We start from the raw sequence: 18334 nt of genomic DNA, 5'->3' as shown, positions 1-18334 counted from the left end.
GAGGTGTTACTCTTTTTTTTTATGAACTGAGGTGTTACTTGACTGTGTTGTTAAATTTAGATTAATTTGTTTCAATATATGGATAAAGTATTTATAATAATTTTTCATAAGATTTTTAAAATTCATCCAAAAATATTAAAATATATTTATTTTTCAATCAGGACTCATAATAAATCAATGTCAATATTAGTATTATTACGTGTTTCTTTCTATCCCCGATAAGTAGTCGCGCAAATAAAAGGACACTCCCTCAGTCTCACAGTACAAGTCTATTTTGAAAGAAATATTTCTCATAGTACGTCAAAATCACCCTTATTGAAAGTTGTGTAATAATGAATGAGAGTTGAATAAGAGTCTACATTCATGCATTTATTAGAAACCCAACATGAAAATATTTTTTTAATACATGTGTAATTTTTTCGAAAAAGACGTGAAGCGGAAGTAGTATACAATATTGATATGACATTGGAGATTTACTCGTCTGGAATCCAGTATCCTACTCCCTACGTCCCTAAAAATCTTATATGTTGGAATTGTTTATGACATAAAACAAATCACTAATTTACGTCCAATGTATAAAGGTGTAGTTTTTATATTTAATACCAATATGAAATTAAATATATTAACAATTAAAATTGTATGTTGACAAAAATAATAAAGACAAACAAAAAAAAATATTTAGAAACGGACGGTATAAATCGTAAGTTATAATAAGTAGTAATGGGTCAACCCAAGCCAAATTAACCAAAAGTGGATGCTTGTCAAAATCATAGACGATGAATGAGTCGAGAACAACCGCAACTCATGAAAGCCTTTACTGTATTTTTCTTATTAATATATGTATGTATTTTCCGGCACAAAGTCACACGACTCGCACCTCATTCAGCACACCTGTACATATATTTGACACACACCTCCGCACAAAAACAAAAACAAAAATATCACACACAAACGAAACAATTTCTTTTAATATTTACAAAGTTGTAGTTTGTATTTTGTAAGATCATACACAGCACACACGAAGAACACAGAGATTATACTTATTAAAGTAACACAAATAGTCTCCTACTCATATTTAACTTTCCAAGATTGCAAAAGAAAGAAAACCCAAGAAAGAGCCAACAAACAATCACCAAATATCTGCCTCATCCAATCCCAAGCCAAATCTTCTACCCTTCTTTCATAATTATATCTCCAAATTGCCATCAACACATGTAGCACAACGCACCCTTTTGCAAAGAAACTCTGAAACTCTTTGTCATCTACGAACGCTACCATGAAAAGTACTAGCCCGATTGTCAACAGTAGCAGGCCTGAAAACGAGTCGGAGCTGCGAATAACCAGTTGGGCTTGTGGGGTGGAGCCCAATAGCTTTGTTGCAGCTTCTGTTCCATGTGAGAAGGTGTAGATATCTTTCATGTAGAACATCATGAGAACACCGGTGAAGCTAGCGATGAGAGAGTGGAGAATACACACTACGGAGAAAACTGATGGGCCCATCTTTATTTTTTTCCTTCTATGTTTCGTTTGTTGTTTGAAAATATTTGGACGATATTTATTTTGGGTTTGTTTGGATTTTCTCGTGATATTTATTTTTGAAGCAATGCATACGTGTGAGGTTTTGTCCGTTTCAAACGTGGGGCCCACTATCAGTATCTTGTTTAATTTGTAGTAATAAATTTCGGACTCTTATAACTTCGTGTTTTACGACAACTTTACTTAGGGCTGTAAATCGATACGGACTATCCGGTGTCTCGGCTCATATCCGGCTCGAAAATATGATACATGTCTCATATTCGTTTTGAAAACGATCCAAATCTGGCGGAAAAATTAAGCCCGTATAATATATGATCCCGGATACGAGAACACCTATACCCGCTCAGATTCGGGCTCATATAACTTTTCATAATATGATACTACCCGAATAACCGAATATGATCCACGGTTCATATTCGATTCAAACTCATATACATATTATATTTTAACACCATCATATTTGCAAGTAAATAGTTATCATTTTATAAAATTTTAATATCTTATTTAAGTTTATATCTTCATAAAATATGATTTATTTAATGTGATCATACTTATTATCTTCATATATATTTAATAAATGATATATATCAATATATAACTATAAGTTTTAATTTAAAATTATTATACTTTATAATATTATATTTACTTAGACTAATGATAGTTATTTGAACAACTGAAATAATAATGATACTTGGTGTTAGTGGATCATATCCGGCTCATATTCGATGGATCATAAACTACCCGGTTAAAAAATAGAAAATATGATACTGGATCATATCCGGTTCAGATCCGAATCTCAAATACCCGGGATCGGTTTAGATCCGAATAAAACGATCCCGGACCCAAATCTGGACAAGCTAAAAATAATATGATCCGGTACTTGAGCAGAGGGGTACCCGGGATCACCCGGATCATTTTACAGCCCTAACTTTACTTGTGTATTTTTAATTAGAAAACCTGTACGCTTTATAATATTTTTCTTTGTATACTTCTTTTCCTTGAAATAACTTAATACGTAACAATTTGTAACTAAATATTAGCACGAGGAAATATTACCCGCACCCCCGAGTTATGACTCACTTTGCTCTTTAACATTACTAGCCTTTAACCCGTGCGAAGCACGGACGGGTATATATTTCGTAATTTATTATTTATAATTTAAATTTTAACATCATTTTATTAGTATTTTAGTATTAATGGATTGAATTTTAATTATATTATATTATTCAACTGACTATATATGTATTAGTACATTTAATCTGAATTTAGTACACGTGGATTTAAAAATAAAAAAATTCAAAAAATCCAAATTTTTTCCAAACATAGCCGATCGTGTAATACCTTTGAAATATTCAGTAATCTAATCAATCGAATTTTAAACGTAATTTTGTAATTTTGGTTTTTTTGACAACAATAACTTTTAAAATTAGAGTTCGAAAGAGTTATGTAATGATTCGTGTTTACATTGAAATAGAACACGTTAAAATTAAAAAGAGTTATATGAAGGTTCTTGTTAAAAAAAGATATTCAAAATTTTATATTTATAATTTTATTTATAACATCATTATAATTTTTTTTAGTGAAATATTATATGATAATGTATTGTTATGAGTGTTTTTAGTATTTGAAACTGTTTAACAATATAATACTAATAGACTCCACACTTGTAGATTTGTAGTACCAAAAAGAGAGTACAAAACCAAAAAATATAATTAAAATCTTGGACTACAAATTATACCTATGTTGGCTTATTATAGTATAGTACTAGCCTTTAACCCGTGCGAAGCACGGGCGGGTATATAATTCGTAATTTATTATTTATAATTTAAATCTTAACATCATTTTATTAGTATTTTAGTATTAGCGGATTAAATTTTAATTAAATTATATTATTCAACTGACTATAATTTCACCTGATTACTTAAAAATGGACAAACTCTAATATTATATATATATATATATATATATATATATATATATATATATATAGACACACATATAATTTTAGTATATTTAATCCGAATTTAGTAGCGTAGATTTAAAAATAAAAACAATCAGAAAATTCAAATTTTTTCCAAACATGGCCGATCGTGTAATACCTTTGAAAAATTTAGTAAATCAATCGAATTTCAACATAATTTTGTAATTTTGGTTTTTCGACAACAATAACTTTTAATTAGAGTTGGAAAGGGTTATATAATGGTTCGTGTTTATATTGAGATAGAACACGTTAAAGTTAAAAAGAGTTATATGAAGGTTCTTGCTAAAAGAAGATATTCAAAATTGTATATTTATAATTTTATTCGTATCATTATAATTTTTTTATAATTTTATTTATAACATCATTATAATTTTTTTAATGAAATATTATATGATAATGGATTGTTATGAGTGTTTTTAGGATTTGAAACTGTTTAACAATATAATACTAATAGACTCCATATTTGTAGACTTGTAGTACCAAAAGGAGAAACCAAACCAAAAAATATAACTAAAATATTCTTCTAAATAAGGCTGTCGAACATAAGCTTATCAACGGTGTTCTTCTTCCGAACTCCTCTTCCCCCATTACACATCTGCAATTTGCAGATGATGTGATCCTTTTTCTGGAAGATGATATTAACTCTGTTATGGGAGTTAAAAGGGTTCTCCAGTGCTTTCAAATACTTTCAGGATTCAAGATAAATTTTAAGAAGAGTTCCCTCTATGCCTTCGGCAATTCCAAGTGTCATGTTTCGAGGTGGGTCGAGCTTCTCGGTTGTACAGCAGATCATGGGCCTATAAACTACCTGGGGGCGGTATTGGGTGCTAATCCCAGTTCAGTTCGCTTTTGGGATCCTCTTTTGCTAAAATTCTCCAACAAAATCAATTCTTTTGAAGCGGATAAAATTTCCTTGGCTGGTAAGTCAATTCTGTTGCGTGCAGCGATAGATAGTGTCCCTCTTTACTGGTTTTCCTTGTACAAAGTCCCGGTTACAGTCGCTAACAAGTTGGAACAGATGAGAAGAGCATTCCTGTGGGGTAACAAGGAGAACGGAGGCAACAAACTTCACTTAATCAGTTGGGATAAGGTGTGTTCGCCTAAGGAACTAGGGGGTCTGGGTCTCTCTTTGATTAGTATAAGAAATTTGGCTTCTTTGGCGAAATGGGTATGGAAAGCATACTCTGAGCGAGGCAGCATGTGGAATGAGGTTCTCACAAGGCGTTATGGCAAAGTTTGGAACTATGACATCTCTCGGCTGGACCCAAAGGTGTGTTCTCCCATCGTGAGACATATTGTAAATCTAAGTTCAGACCCTAGGATAGGTAGACTCTTGTCTAGGGAAAATTTTAAATGGTGTGTGAGAAATGGATCGTTGGCTTATTTTTGGGAAGATTGGTGGATTGGAGATATTCCGCTTTGCTCACTTCTTCCTTCTCTATACAATAAGGTGAGAGTTAAACATATGGTAGTTAAGGATTTCATTCTTCTGTGGAAAAGAGGCAACCTGAATGATATTTGGGTTGACACCTTGAATTCAGAATTATTGGATGAATTACCTGTACTCTCAGGTCTATTGGAACAATTCTCTCTCTCCGTTGGTGTTGACGTCCTGGTCTGGCTCCCTAGTAACAACTTATTCACTACAAAACTGTGTCAAAACCTTCTTCCAATTTTTTCTTCTTCTATTCATCACAGTTATATCTGGAGAGTGATTTGGAAGATTAAAGCTCCGCCAAAAATCCTCGCTTTCTTATGGAAGATTCAATGGAATATATTGCCAACCAGGGTGTTTATTAGCCTGAGAATTGTTGGAGTACCTAACTTCTGTCCTTGGTGTGGAAGACGTCAAGAATCAATTTCTCACCTGTTCTGGGAATGTACTTTGGCAATTTGGGGTTGGAATTATATTGGGAAATGGTGGAATGTCCCTGGAATTGTTCGTAGAAGTGGGAGTTTTTCGCTAGTTGGCCTTCTAAAAATTTCTTCATCACCTCTGGGGAAGGAAATCTGGAAAATCGTTGTAGCTGCAGTTCTATGGTCTATTTGGCTTGCGAGAAATGAATTAGTATTCAATAATAAAAGGATCAGTGAAACTTGTTTTATTAAGTTAATTAATCTCAGGGTTAATAAGTGGGGTTCTGTTTCTGGTTTCCTGACTTTTGGAGCAGATCCTCTCTGGAGTGTAAATCCACAAGGTGCCATAGCATTACGTCATCATAATATCCTCAGATCTTTTTGGGGTTTTAAAAGAGACCAATTTGATTTGGTTGGGGCAGTGGATGGAGCTTGGGGTAAGATTGATGAATTTAAATATAATGGTGGTATTGGTGGCTTCCTACAGGACAGTACAGGAAAAATGATTCTAATGTTCTCTGGTCCTGCTAGTTCCAAGTCTGCTCTTGAAACAGAGGTGGATGCCATCTTGCACCTCATTAAATGGATGATAAAATTAAAGATGGATTTAAAAAGAACAGTGATCTGTTCTGATTCTTCTTCAGCTGTCAATTCGTTTAATGAAGGCCTCTCTGTTAAATTCCCCCTCAAAGCAATGGATTTTGACCAATTACATGTTATTAATACCACTTTTTTCATCCATTTTGTTCCTCGGTACCTTAATGAGCAAGCTGACGAGCTGGCAAAAAAAGGTATTTTTAGACCTCACTTGGTGGAAAAGCTGGTGAGATAAGGATTATCTTTTTGGAGATTTTTTTTTTTTTTTTTTTTTTTTTTTTTTTTTTTTTTGATAATGAGAATAAATCTCAACGAATATGACTCGGCAATTCACCGTGATAATTCTTTCATTCAAAAAAGCTTATTATCTAACCGTCGGACATGCAAGATGACCGGGGAAATTTAGACAATAAAACTTTAATGTCCGAAAAGAAAACCGGTCTTCTTCCAAGAATCCTGAAAATATAACAAGGAAAACAAGAAAAATATAAGTCAATATATAAAACAGATTATATCAAATATTTCCACAATCATGATAACTCATAATTGAGACAATTAAACTCTCAATTAAGGCACAATTAATAAAATATTAACGTCCTTAATTAAGACACAATTAACACCCTTAATTAAGGCTCAATTAACGCCATCAATTAGGAGGCACAATTTACGCCCTCAATGGCACAATTAAGGCCCTCATTAAGAGACACAATAAAACATCCTCAATTAAGGCACAATTAACGCCTTCCTTTTTGAAATCGGATCCCGTACTGATCCCGGAGCCTCTGTCGCCGCCATCCTCGGCCACCATCGCTATGCTATCTCTCTCGTACATGACCGCTTCGATCAAAATTGAGAAAAGAGTATACCAAGAATAAGCATGAGCAGATTCATGACTGCGTCGAGAGCTGGAGGAGTGATTTTATTCGGGAGTCCAAAACAGATTTAACATAACTAAATCCAAGAAACTAAACAAACACATCAAAATTGCCAAGAACAAGTATTCCATACCCAAACAAGGTGCAGTTTAAAATACATACATAGCCAAAAATCAAGAACTATAATGAACTAACACACAATCTATTACCTAAGATTATCAAAACCGCAAAAACAAAATGCAAAATCAAAGGGTGTCCAAGATCTGACACAAAAACAAGTCTTGACACTGAAGTGAACCAAAATCAATGAGATTAATCTCTCTAAAAAGAAGAAGAGATCGTAAATAATAGTAAAAAATAATTTACATTTGTAGTGCAATAGGAGCAGATAAAAAGAGGAACGGACTCACCGGACAGGCTTCAGACTATAATATGATGGCTGATCGGATGATGGAGACGATGGGAAAATCGATCATTAATTAGAGATATTCTCAGTTTGGCTAGCTAATTGGTAACGGCGCTGACAGATTTGACTCTGGTCCTAGATGCCTTTAGATAAATAGATCTACGACTGTAACTTTCTTTGTTCTACTAAAATTTCATTACTGATATTATAATTTTTCTTGCTAATTAGTATTCAGAGTATAAACCGAATGAATAACGATATGTCCAACTCATTCTGCAGGTAACCATGAGTTCTGCGGAGATTTTATATCATGAGTTCTGCCGTCTCTAGTTTCATCTTTTGCCAAGCTTAGCATGGTGTTAGTGTGTTCAACCTTCTGGATTCGAGCTTCATTCTGCCTAAGTTTGTTGGTGGTAATCAGGCTGCTAAGTTTCCTGCGCAGTTAGTCGGTTAAGGTTTCAGTTTTTATTTGTTCCAGCTGCTTAGTTTCCCTCCTCTTTTTGCTGTAATTGTTTTTAAGTTACAGGTGTCTGTTCAAGGGGCCATGTAGGCTCTCCTCTTATTGTATTTGTTAGGCACCTTTTGGTTCTTTGTAAGTTTCTAAGTTCTATTGAAATATCTTTTTCTGCGTTTCAAAAAAAAAAACACTTTAAACAAGAAAACGGGCTAAAAGGAGGACGGCGGCCCACCAATGTAGTCGGCCATGTCTTTGGAGGTCGATCATGTGTGCTTGGCCAAGACCATTTCTACTTTTTTTCTATGAAAAGTCGATTTCATATTTCTTGACCTGTAAAAAGACAGGGTTATTTATTTTTATTTAGAAAATGAGAATTTTAATTTTTATAGATATAAATAAATGATAAAGAGATGTTTGATATTCATTATTCGATATAATAATAAAATTTAATTTCAGATTAAAATTGAATTTAATGTACCTCTTTTAGAAATAAGAACTTATTGCTGGATAATAAATTCAGATAAACTGCCCCTATGTAACCTACGGTAATGTGTGGCTGAAGTTTCAGGCTTTCAGCAGTTGCTCTGAACTTGTTTTCCACATATTGCAGCAGAAAATTAGTTGGACTGAACAGTTGTAATATGAAGTAAAATCCTAAAAAAAGAAAAAAAGAAAAAAAAAATTCTCTCAACCTCTTCTTTTTCCTAGCCGTCGTCAGGGGTTTCCATCGGGTTTCACAGGTGGAAAATCCAAATTAGGTATTTTCCTTGTTTTATTCTTGTCTTTCAATAATATTCCTCCCCATGTGAGGAATTCTATCTTTGAATCTTTCAAGATTGTCTTTTTGTTTGATTAAATTTTTTTTTGGGTGATATTTGTTCCTAATTTATTTGGATTTTGTTTATTCACTTCTTGCGAGAGCTTTGTGTGCTTTGCGTGTTTTGGTGTGATTCGATGTCCGCGGCATTAGATCCGCCGGTTTTTCAAGTGCTTGATTCAATTATAAAGATTAGTAGAGGATCAATTACGATTGATAGCTCAAACCGGTTGTGGTGAAGATTTTGGTGAAGACGATACATGTACATATATCAATTTCAACAAATCGCTTGATTGTATCTTCATAAAAGATTGGATTAATAAGTGACATGATGTGTTTTATGTTTGTTGAACTAATTGTTTTTTAGATGCCGTATGACTTTTCATTATTTAATTAAATTTTTTTTTCAAAAAAAATTATAGTATAAAGTATTAAGACATTATAATAATGATAATAATGATGAAATCGATAAATTATCTACTTTGATACAGGTATAATATGTTTGTTCTGTATAATTATAAAATAACATTAGATTTTATATTAAGTAATTGTTTCATAATAAATCCCGACTTTGAATTATATGTCTAAATTCTAAAACATTATTTAACTTTTAACACAAAAAATTAGATTTTGACCTAAATATTCAATTTCTAATTTAAATTAAAAATTATTTTAAACTTCTGAAATAAAATTAAGCAACCATTCGCATAATTGGATTTATATTTTATATGCTGGGTTATATTCAGATTTCATTTGTCAGCTTGTACCCGAGCAGAGTGTGTTAATACTTGTGGACTTGGTAATTTGAGACTGGGCTCAGACAATTATTGACTATTTCTCCATCAGTTCTGTTTCGAGTCGAACTGACCCACTGGACTCTCCCATACTTCATATACTCCCTCCGTCCCACTCATTTCTTTACATTTTCCTTTTTGGGTATCCCACCCAATTCTTTACATCTCAGAGCTTACCAAAAATAGTCAATAGGTCCCACCACTTCTCTACTATTTTTTTCTTTTCACACTACTTTTACTCCATTATCTTCTTTTTATACATTAAAAATCAATGGGTCCCACCACTTTACCCACTTTTCTTCCTCTTTTCCACTATTTTATACATATTCCTCGATCTCCGTGCCCAACCCATTTGATAAAAAAAAATCTGCACACTACTCGGACTGAGAGGTGTTACTCTTTTTTTTTATGAACTGAGGTGTTACTTGACTGTGTTGTTAAATTGAGATTAATTTGTTTCAATATATGGATAAAGTATTTATAATAATTTTTCATAAGATTTTTAAAATTCATCCAAAAATATTAAAATGTATTTATTTTTCAATCAGGACTCATAATAAATCAATGTCAATATTAGTATTATTACGTGTTTTTTTCTATCCCCGCTAAGTAGTCGCGCAAATAAAATGATACTCCCTCAGTATCACAGTACAAGTCTATTTTAAAAGAAATATTTTTCATAATACTTGTATATTTTTAACTTTAATACAAATATATCGACATCACTTCAAAATCACCTTTAGTTGTGTAATAATGAATGAGGGTTGAATAAGAGTTTACATTCATGCATTTATTTGAGACCCAAGCATGAAAATATTATCTAATTAATATTTTTTTAATATATGCGTAATTTTTTCGAAGAAAACCTGTATTGTGAAACGGAAGTAATATACAGTATTATCAACACATGTAGCACAACGCACCCTTTTGCAAAGAAACTCTGAAAATCTGTGTCATCTACAAACGCTACCATGAAAAGGACTAGCCCGATTGTCAACAGTAGCAGGCCTGAAAACGAGTCGGAGCTGCGAATAACCAGTTGGGCCTGTGGGGTGGAGCCCAATAGCTTTGTTGCAGCTTCGGTTCCATGTGAGAAGGTGTGGATATCTTTCATGTGGAACATCATGAGAACACCGGTGATTCGGTGAAGCTAGCGATGAGAGAGTGGAGAATAGTCAGAATACACACTACGGAGAAAACTGATGGGCCATCTTTATTTTTTTCCTTCTATGTCTCGTTTGTTGTTTGAAAATATTTGGACGATATTTATTTTGGGTTTGTTTGGATTTTCTCGTGATATTTATTTTTGAAGCAATGCATACGTGTGAGGCTTTGTCCGTTTCAAATAGTGGGGCCCACAATCAGTATCTTGTTTAACTTATTTTCCTTGAAACGGAGTGGCTAACCTGTGCCCTCAGGCCACAGGATAAGTAGTGAGTAATTAATATAGTCAACTACTCTATGTTTGTATAGTTATCAGTGTATTTGTATAGAATCATTCAAAAATTTATTAAGTATTAATTATACATCTATTTTTGATTTGTCTTCTAGATTTTATATCTATAATAAAATATTATTAAATTTCAAAAAAATGGGGAACATAGAATAATTATTTTATCACATTTTATATGATAATTTTTAATTGATTTAATCCCACAAATAATAACGAGGCCCCCCTGCATGCAGACTAATTTTCAAATTAAAATCACCCTTCTAACTAAAATCGGCCAATCTAATATTTAATAATAAATTTATGAGTCTTTTATTATTTTAATATTTTTAAAAAATATAATAATTAAAATCATAATACAATACTCCCTCCGTCCCCTTTTACTTGTCCCTTTTGAAAAAATAACGCATCTTAAGAAAATGTTAGGTGGATATCTTGTTTTCATACATATCCCTGATAAATGTAATGAATTGGGTAGAGTTGTGTATATATATATATGCTAGTCAAACATTGGAAGTTGTTACATTTTGAAAAAACATACAAAAAGTTGCTTTGAAAAGAGAAGTGGACAAGTAATTTGGGACAATTTTTTTTTCCAAAAGGGACATGTAAAAAGGGACGGAGGGAGTATGTGATTAAATAAAATATTAAATATGATTTGAATCTAATTAGTCATTAGTGTATTGTTACAAAAAACTAGAATCACATTAATTTTGCAAGACGCATTAAATACACTTTAACCTGTGCCCTCAGGGCACAGGTTAACCAGCCCCTTCTTGAAATAACTTATGAGCAGACATACGCAACGATTTGTAACTAATTATTAGAGCAAGTCTACCAATATGATGTCCTAAACTCACATTAATCACTAGCACAATCTTAATTGTTAATCCCTAACCATTACCTATTTAATATTTATAAATAAATAATCATCTCTCCTTCTTTCTTTGTCTATTCTCTCTTTTTCCCTTTCTCTCTCAAATTTATTATTAAAATAATCCTAAGAGAACAAATATAGGGATTATTATTGGAATTGACACTGAAAATAGATTACCGAAATCACAAAAATATTCTAACACTCATTTCTGAAAATACATCTTTCAGAACCCTAATAATACATATATAGCCATTTTATGGATGCGGAAATTCAATTAATTGTACCTACATAATCTCTATAGTCTACTGTGTTAAATCCCCACGAGTAACACATCTCAAACTGTCAATTTGTTTTCGAATTTAACTTTTTACTTTTAAGATTGATACATTTTCTGAAAACAGTGTTTCAAATGAGACCGAAAATTCGAGAGTGCCCTGGATGATATATTGATGTGAAGCGAGTGCCCAATTTAATAATTAACCCTAAAATTAAGGACCATGAGCATAATTCGTTTTATAGGCCTCGTTTGTTTCGTCAATTTTATGATTACACGGGAACTTAAACCTCCTTGTAATTAAGTTATAACTATAGGTTTTAAGGTAATTTAAATACCTGTGTTTGTTTCATTGCTATGTAACTAGAAGTTACGTGGATAATTTTGGCAAGTATTTAATGTTTTTATATTGGATAGGTATGTAACTTGTGGTGATCATAGTGGAACTTGGTAACTAAGTTCCAATATTTTGTATTAACGGTAAAAACCTTGGAACTAGAAGTTCCTTTGCTCAATTTTAAATTGAGCAATCCAAACACTGTAACTCATATTAGATCCAAGGAATTTCAAATTACATGGTTGGGTTACATCGAAACAAACGAGGCCATATTGTGCTGGATATTCAAATTTCACTTGTCAGCATGTACCCGCCGCCCCCACGCAAGTGTGTGCTAAATGTTATACTCGTCGACTTCGTAATTCGAGGCTGGGCTCACAAAAATTTTCGCTATATCTCCGTCACAAAAATTTTCGCTACATCTCCGTCTGTTCTGTTTCTAGTCGAACTGGCCCACTGGACTCTCCTACTCCATATATCTTTTTACAACTATTACCATGAGTCCATCACGGGGCAGCAAGTCCAACACTGTTAGCCTCGGAGCAGAATAAATTAGAATAAAGTTTTAAGGTATTTAGAATTTAGAAATATGTCAATAAATCTGAGAGCGTGTTTTGATTATAGCACGCGTATGTTTTAATTGGAATAAAATATTAAGATAATTAGGTGCAAGATTATAATTTGTTGAAAAAAAAACTGGGCTGATTAATCAAGGTCCACAGTAACAATTTAGCACTGAATTTGAAGGTTCATATATCGACCTATAATCAAATTTTTAAATGATTGGTATAATACGAGGAGTGATCTGTGTTTAAGTTGTTTAATTATAAGTCATTTATTTTTTAATGATTGGTATAATATGACCATATGAGTAGTAATTTATTGAAGGTTCACGACTTTTTTAAAAAAAATTATTGTTTTGTATAAAAGTTTAACCATTAAAATGTTATTTAGAAGAGGAAAAAATTAAAATAATTTATCAGACTATATTTATAAGAGGCTTAAAATGCTTCCGGAAACCCGGTCTCCATGTAAACTATTGGGGAAGACGGAGGGAGTATATTATTAAAATATCTTTTTATATAAATATTATAATTTCTAATTATATTTTATAAAAAGATCAATATCCTTTTTCTTGTATTTAAAAATATTTAAATATATTTTTGAATACAATTTTTAAATAAATAATTTATATTTGTTATTTAATAAATGATAAAGAATTGTTTAAAAAATAGAATTATAATTATTTAGTCCCTGAAAATTAAAGAACTGCTCTCTCGAATCTCCTTTTGCATTCCTTTTCCACGATTTAAACTCGAATCTCCTTTTGCATTCCTTTTCCACGATTTAAAATCAATATACTTATATGAAGGAGAAGCGAGGGGCGTGTAGGTGGCGTCTCTCACCTCGCTCCGTTCTATTTTTCTAATTTTCAGAAATTTTTGGATAAAAAATATCAATAATTAGAGCTATCTTTTTTAGTTTCAGATATATTAGAAGCAAGTTCAAGAATTTGATTTTATTTCAGATCATTTATGGAATATAGTAGCTTGAAAGTTTTAATCTGATTTTGTTTCTATATAACTGGAATTTTTGGATAAAAAATATCAAAAATTAGAACTATCTTTTTTAGTTTCGGATATATTAGAAGCAGGTTTCAGGATCTGATTTTGTTTCAGATTATTTATGGAACATAGTAGGTTGAAAGTTTTAATCTGATTTTGTTTCTATATGAAGGAGAAGCGAGGGGCGTGTAGGTGGCGCTTCTCACATCGCTCTGTTCTATTTTTCTGGAATTTTCGCAAGTTTCAGAATTTGATTTTGTTTCAGATTATTTATGGAATATAGCAGCTTGAAAGTTTTAATCTGATTTTGTTTCAGATTATTTAATTATGGAAAAGAGTAACACACAAGTCTTTCTGCACTTATAAATACCCCTGTAGGTTGTAGTGTTTTGGATCATCTAAACACAACCTACTCTCTCTCAACACCACAACCTACCTCTCTCTGGTGATAATTTTCTTGCTCTATTTCTAACTCGGTGGTGCCGTTCTTCTACAATGATAAGTGAAGGCTGTTTATACGGTATTAAAAAAATAAAGGTTGTTTCAAGCAAAAGTAGTTATAGACCGTTATGTGGGAGTCGACAAATCCAAACACGTGAGAAAAATATAGTCTTGACATGATATTGATGGATGATATCAATAAATTAACTATTAGTGATGTCTGTTTGTTGGTTATTCTTTTATAATATTTTGTTTTGTTCATCGGACATGTTTGTTGTTGTTAATTTTTTATATGATTTACATTGTACACGGAAAAATATTATTCATCATTATCTGTTTTCTCCATTCAAGCAACTTTTAAGTGAAGATTGTTCATACAGTCTTATTGTTACAAATAAGGGTAGTTATAGACTGTTATCTCACGGATTTAAGTTAGATGTTTTTGTGCACAATCAATCGGAAAAAAATTGGAGGAAGGTGACAATGTAAGAACATGATTACTTTTTAAAAAAAACACAAATAAAATTAAGATTCGTCGTGCTTTAAATTGTTAATTACGTGTAGAAATTTATTTTCATTTTTTTTACCATGAATTATAGTCCAATTTTACAATTTTATATATTAGTATTAGCATTTTACAAATATTATTATTGAATCATTAATATACTTTTTATAGGCCGCCGCAACGCGTGGTTTCTCAACTACTCCCTCCGTCCCAGCCAATTCTTTACGTTTGGTTTGGGCACGGAGGTTAAGAAATATGTATAAAGTAGTGGAAAAGAGAAAGAAAAGTGGGTGAAGTGGCGGGACCCATCACTTTTTAATGTATAAAAGAGAGATAGTGGAGTAAAGGTAGTGTGAAAAGGGAGTAAGAGTAGTGTGAAAAGGAAGAAAAAGTTGGGAAGTTGTGGGACCCATTTACTATTTTTGGTAAGTTTTGAAATGTAAAGAATTGGATGGGACATCCCAAAAAGAAAACTGTAAAGAATCTGGTGGGACGGAGGGAGTAGTATATAAGAAAGAATTAAATTGCGTCTAGGTCTGCCGGCCAGCCTATACAAAATGTAGGTGCTGGTAGAGTATCAGTCAGGGAAAAATATATTTGTACGTGTACGTTATATCGTTTTTGGCTTTGCAATAAGCAAGTGTACTTTACCAAGTTAAATTATGAGTAAATATAATGTGGTAATCAAATTTTATAGTTTTTTTATTTTTTAATAACCACAACTTCAGATGTATGCATAGATGATCAAATTTGGTTTTCTGTGTTTCAGAAAAAAAAACTAAAAAAATCATTTTTCGAAGAAAAAACTAATCCTTTTGTTCGAGAGGATGGTCTTAACACTTCTTTTAATAAATTAAGAACGGTCATCATATCATAAATTTAAATTTTCTACCAAAGAAATTTTAAAAAATTTAAATTCCACAATTAATATATATTATTTTATTCTTCAATTATTAAAGATAAAACTGCTGAAGTGCCGTGAAGTCGCTTTTTGTCCATCTGTATTCATGTCTAGACAAGTCTCGAACAGCCGAACAGGGATCCATTAAAAGGAGAAATAAAACATGTCACATTTGCATCCCATCTCAGATGTAAAATGAATATGATCATATTATTCATTATACACCAAGTTCTCAATTATAGAGGGCTATATTTGTAAAAATACCATCACATCCGGACAAAATCACAATCATAACTAAAGGCCGGTAACTATGATCGTTCCACGTTACCATCTTATGTTGCTGTAATGTCACTGGGTAGGTCCCATCTCCACGAGATTAGGATAGGATATGTAGCGAACAGAGTGAGAGAGACGTCAATAATGGATATGGCAGGTGAGCAACAATACCGTATCACAAAACAAAATTTATTCGAGTATATCATCTTTGTATGTATATCGAGTTTATTGATCTCAGACTTACGTGGATCCTAGCTGTTTGACCCACCGATTTAGACCATGTTTTTCCTTTTTCCCAGGCGATATAAACCATCTGCGTTAATCTGTGATAATATCAATCGATCTTGAAAACTACTCTAATACACACCAACAATATACTCCATGTTTGAAATATAAGAACAACTCCAGCCGCTTCTCTATTTGGAGTCTTAAACCAAAATATAAGGAATATGGGAAAATAATCCACTCCAACAGAATCTTAGTGATTCCCTAAATCACTAAAATCCATTAGCCATGCTTTATCTTTAGGTAACCTCTCTTCTCTCCTAAATCTTATCTTATTTTATACTCCCTCCGTCCCATTTAGATGTATACATTTGTATCGGGCACGGAGATTAAGAAAATTGTATAAAGTAATATAAAGTAATAAGAAAGAGAACGAAAAGTAGGTAAAGTGGTGGGACCCATTAATATTTAAGTGATAGATTTAAAAAAGTAGATGAAGTTAGTGGGTGAGTGGGATTTTTATATTATAAAATTTTTTCTATTTTAGGAAAGTTTTGAAATGTATAGAATTGAATGGGACATCCCGAAAGGAAAGTGTATAGAAATCAGAGGGACAGAGGGAGTAAAAAATTTTGAATACAAACATGTTCACTCTCTTCACCTATTGCAATAATGGTAACTTTTAATAATAAAATAGTATATAAGGAATGAATATAATATTGTTGGAGATGAGAATAGCTATTATTATCTTAAATCACTAGGATCCAATATTTTATATTATATTTAAGGAATGGGCTAAGATGCTGCTGGAGATGCTCTAAGTCGATTAGCTCCATTTTTAAGTCTTTTGAACAGATGCTAAAAATAATTATTTTTAATTTTTTTAAATAAAAGTATATGATTGATATTATTATTGAGAATAAAAAATCCAAAAATAATAATTTTAAGCATGCGGTCAAAAAACTTGAAAATGCGTGAAAAAAGTCAAACGACCTATATTTCAAAACGGAGGGAGTATATGTATGAATTTAAGGGAGATTCACGAATAACTTTTTTTTAAACCAAAGTTGCAAATCGAAAATCTAGCAACGTTTGATAAAAGAAAGAAGTTGACATATTGTTGAAAAATAAAATTGTTCTTTTTGAATTAAAATATATCTGACAGTGTTAAATATGAAAATAATTTAAACTACCTAGCTTACCAAAATAATGTAAGACAAAAAATATGTAAGATTAACTTAATCTTAAAAGATTGATTATGATAACCGGTTAATTTAATTCAAATATCATTATTAAATTGATATTAGTAATATATATTATTTTAATATAATCCTAGGTACGGGTTCAACCTCTGATGATGAGATTTTCCTGAGAATAATGTGTTGTTATAATGGTTAAATTTTCAATTATATTTGTTGTGAAAATATCACATATTATAATTTTGTAAAGTAATTTTAATTTTAATATTTTTATAAATAAATAAATAATATTTGATTTTTTTGGGAATCAAAAGATTTTAAACTAAATTATAGAATTATATTTTTATAAATTTAAAATACATATTCTTATTGTATTATTCAGAAATGGATAGGATGGACCCGGATGGAATGAGTATTATATGAACAAGGTAATGATAAAATAAGTTGTGATATTTTAAAAACTAATCTTGAACTGCAAGACGTCTTGGTAATTAACTTTTGTTAGCTAATTTTGGGTCCCGGAGGCTTGACCAATGACCCCTGCAATATAGTAATCTCCCGGTCCCTCCCATTTCTTATCAAATGGGTTGATAATTAACTTTTGTTAGCTAATTTTGGATCCTGATTCCTGGAGACTTGACCAATGACCCCTGCAATATAGTACTCCCTCCGTCCCTCCCATTTCTTATCAAATGGGTTGGGCACGGAGTTTAAGAAATATGTATAAAATAGTGGAAAAGAGAAAAAAAAGTGGGTGAAGTGGTGGGACCCATTGATTTTTAATGTATAAAAAGAAGATGGTGGAGTAAAACTGGAAAAGTAGTGTGAAAAGGAAAGAAAAGTGAAGAAGTGGTGGGACCCATTGACTATTTTGGGTAAGTTTTGAAATGTAAAAAATTGGATGGGACCCATTTACACTTTCCTTTTTGGGGTGTCCCACCCAAAATAGTCAATGGGTCCCACC

The 18334-nt window shown here is 31.9% G+C and overlaps 1 protein-coding gene across 1 annotated transcript; it reads right to left on the bottom strand.

Annotated features, from left to right (window-relative positions):
• Positions 1-941: 941 nt before the first annotated feature.
• Positions 942-1575, bottom strand: LOC108208097 (uncharacterized). The gene has a single exon (XM_017378580.2). The coding sequence runs from the start codon at positions 1498-1500 to the stop codon at positions 1066-1068; it is 435 nt and encodes a 144-aa protein (XP_017234069.1). The 5' UTR covers positions 1501-1575; the 3' UTR covers positions 942-1065.
• Positions 1576-18334: the final 16759 nt, after the last annotated feature.

Source organism: Daucus carota, chromosome 2, assembly GCF_001625215.2.
Source record: "Daucus carota subsp. sativus chromosome 2, DH1 v3.0, whole genome shotgun sequence".
NCBI classification, from domain to species: Eukaryota; Viridiplantae; Streptophyta; class Magnoliopsida; order Apiales; family Apiaceae; genus Daucus; species Daucus carota.
The sequence above is the reverse complement of the archived record's forward strand: the minus strand, read 5'-3'. Positions and strand labels throughout refer to the sequence as shown.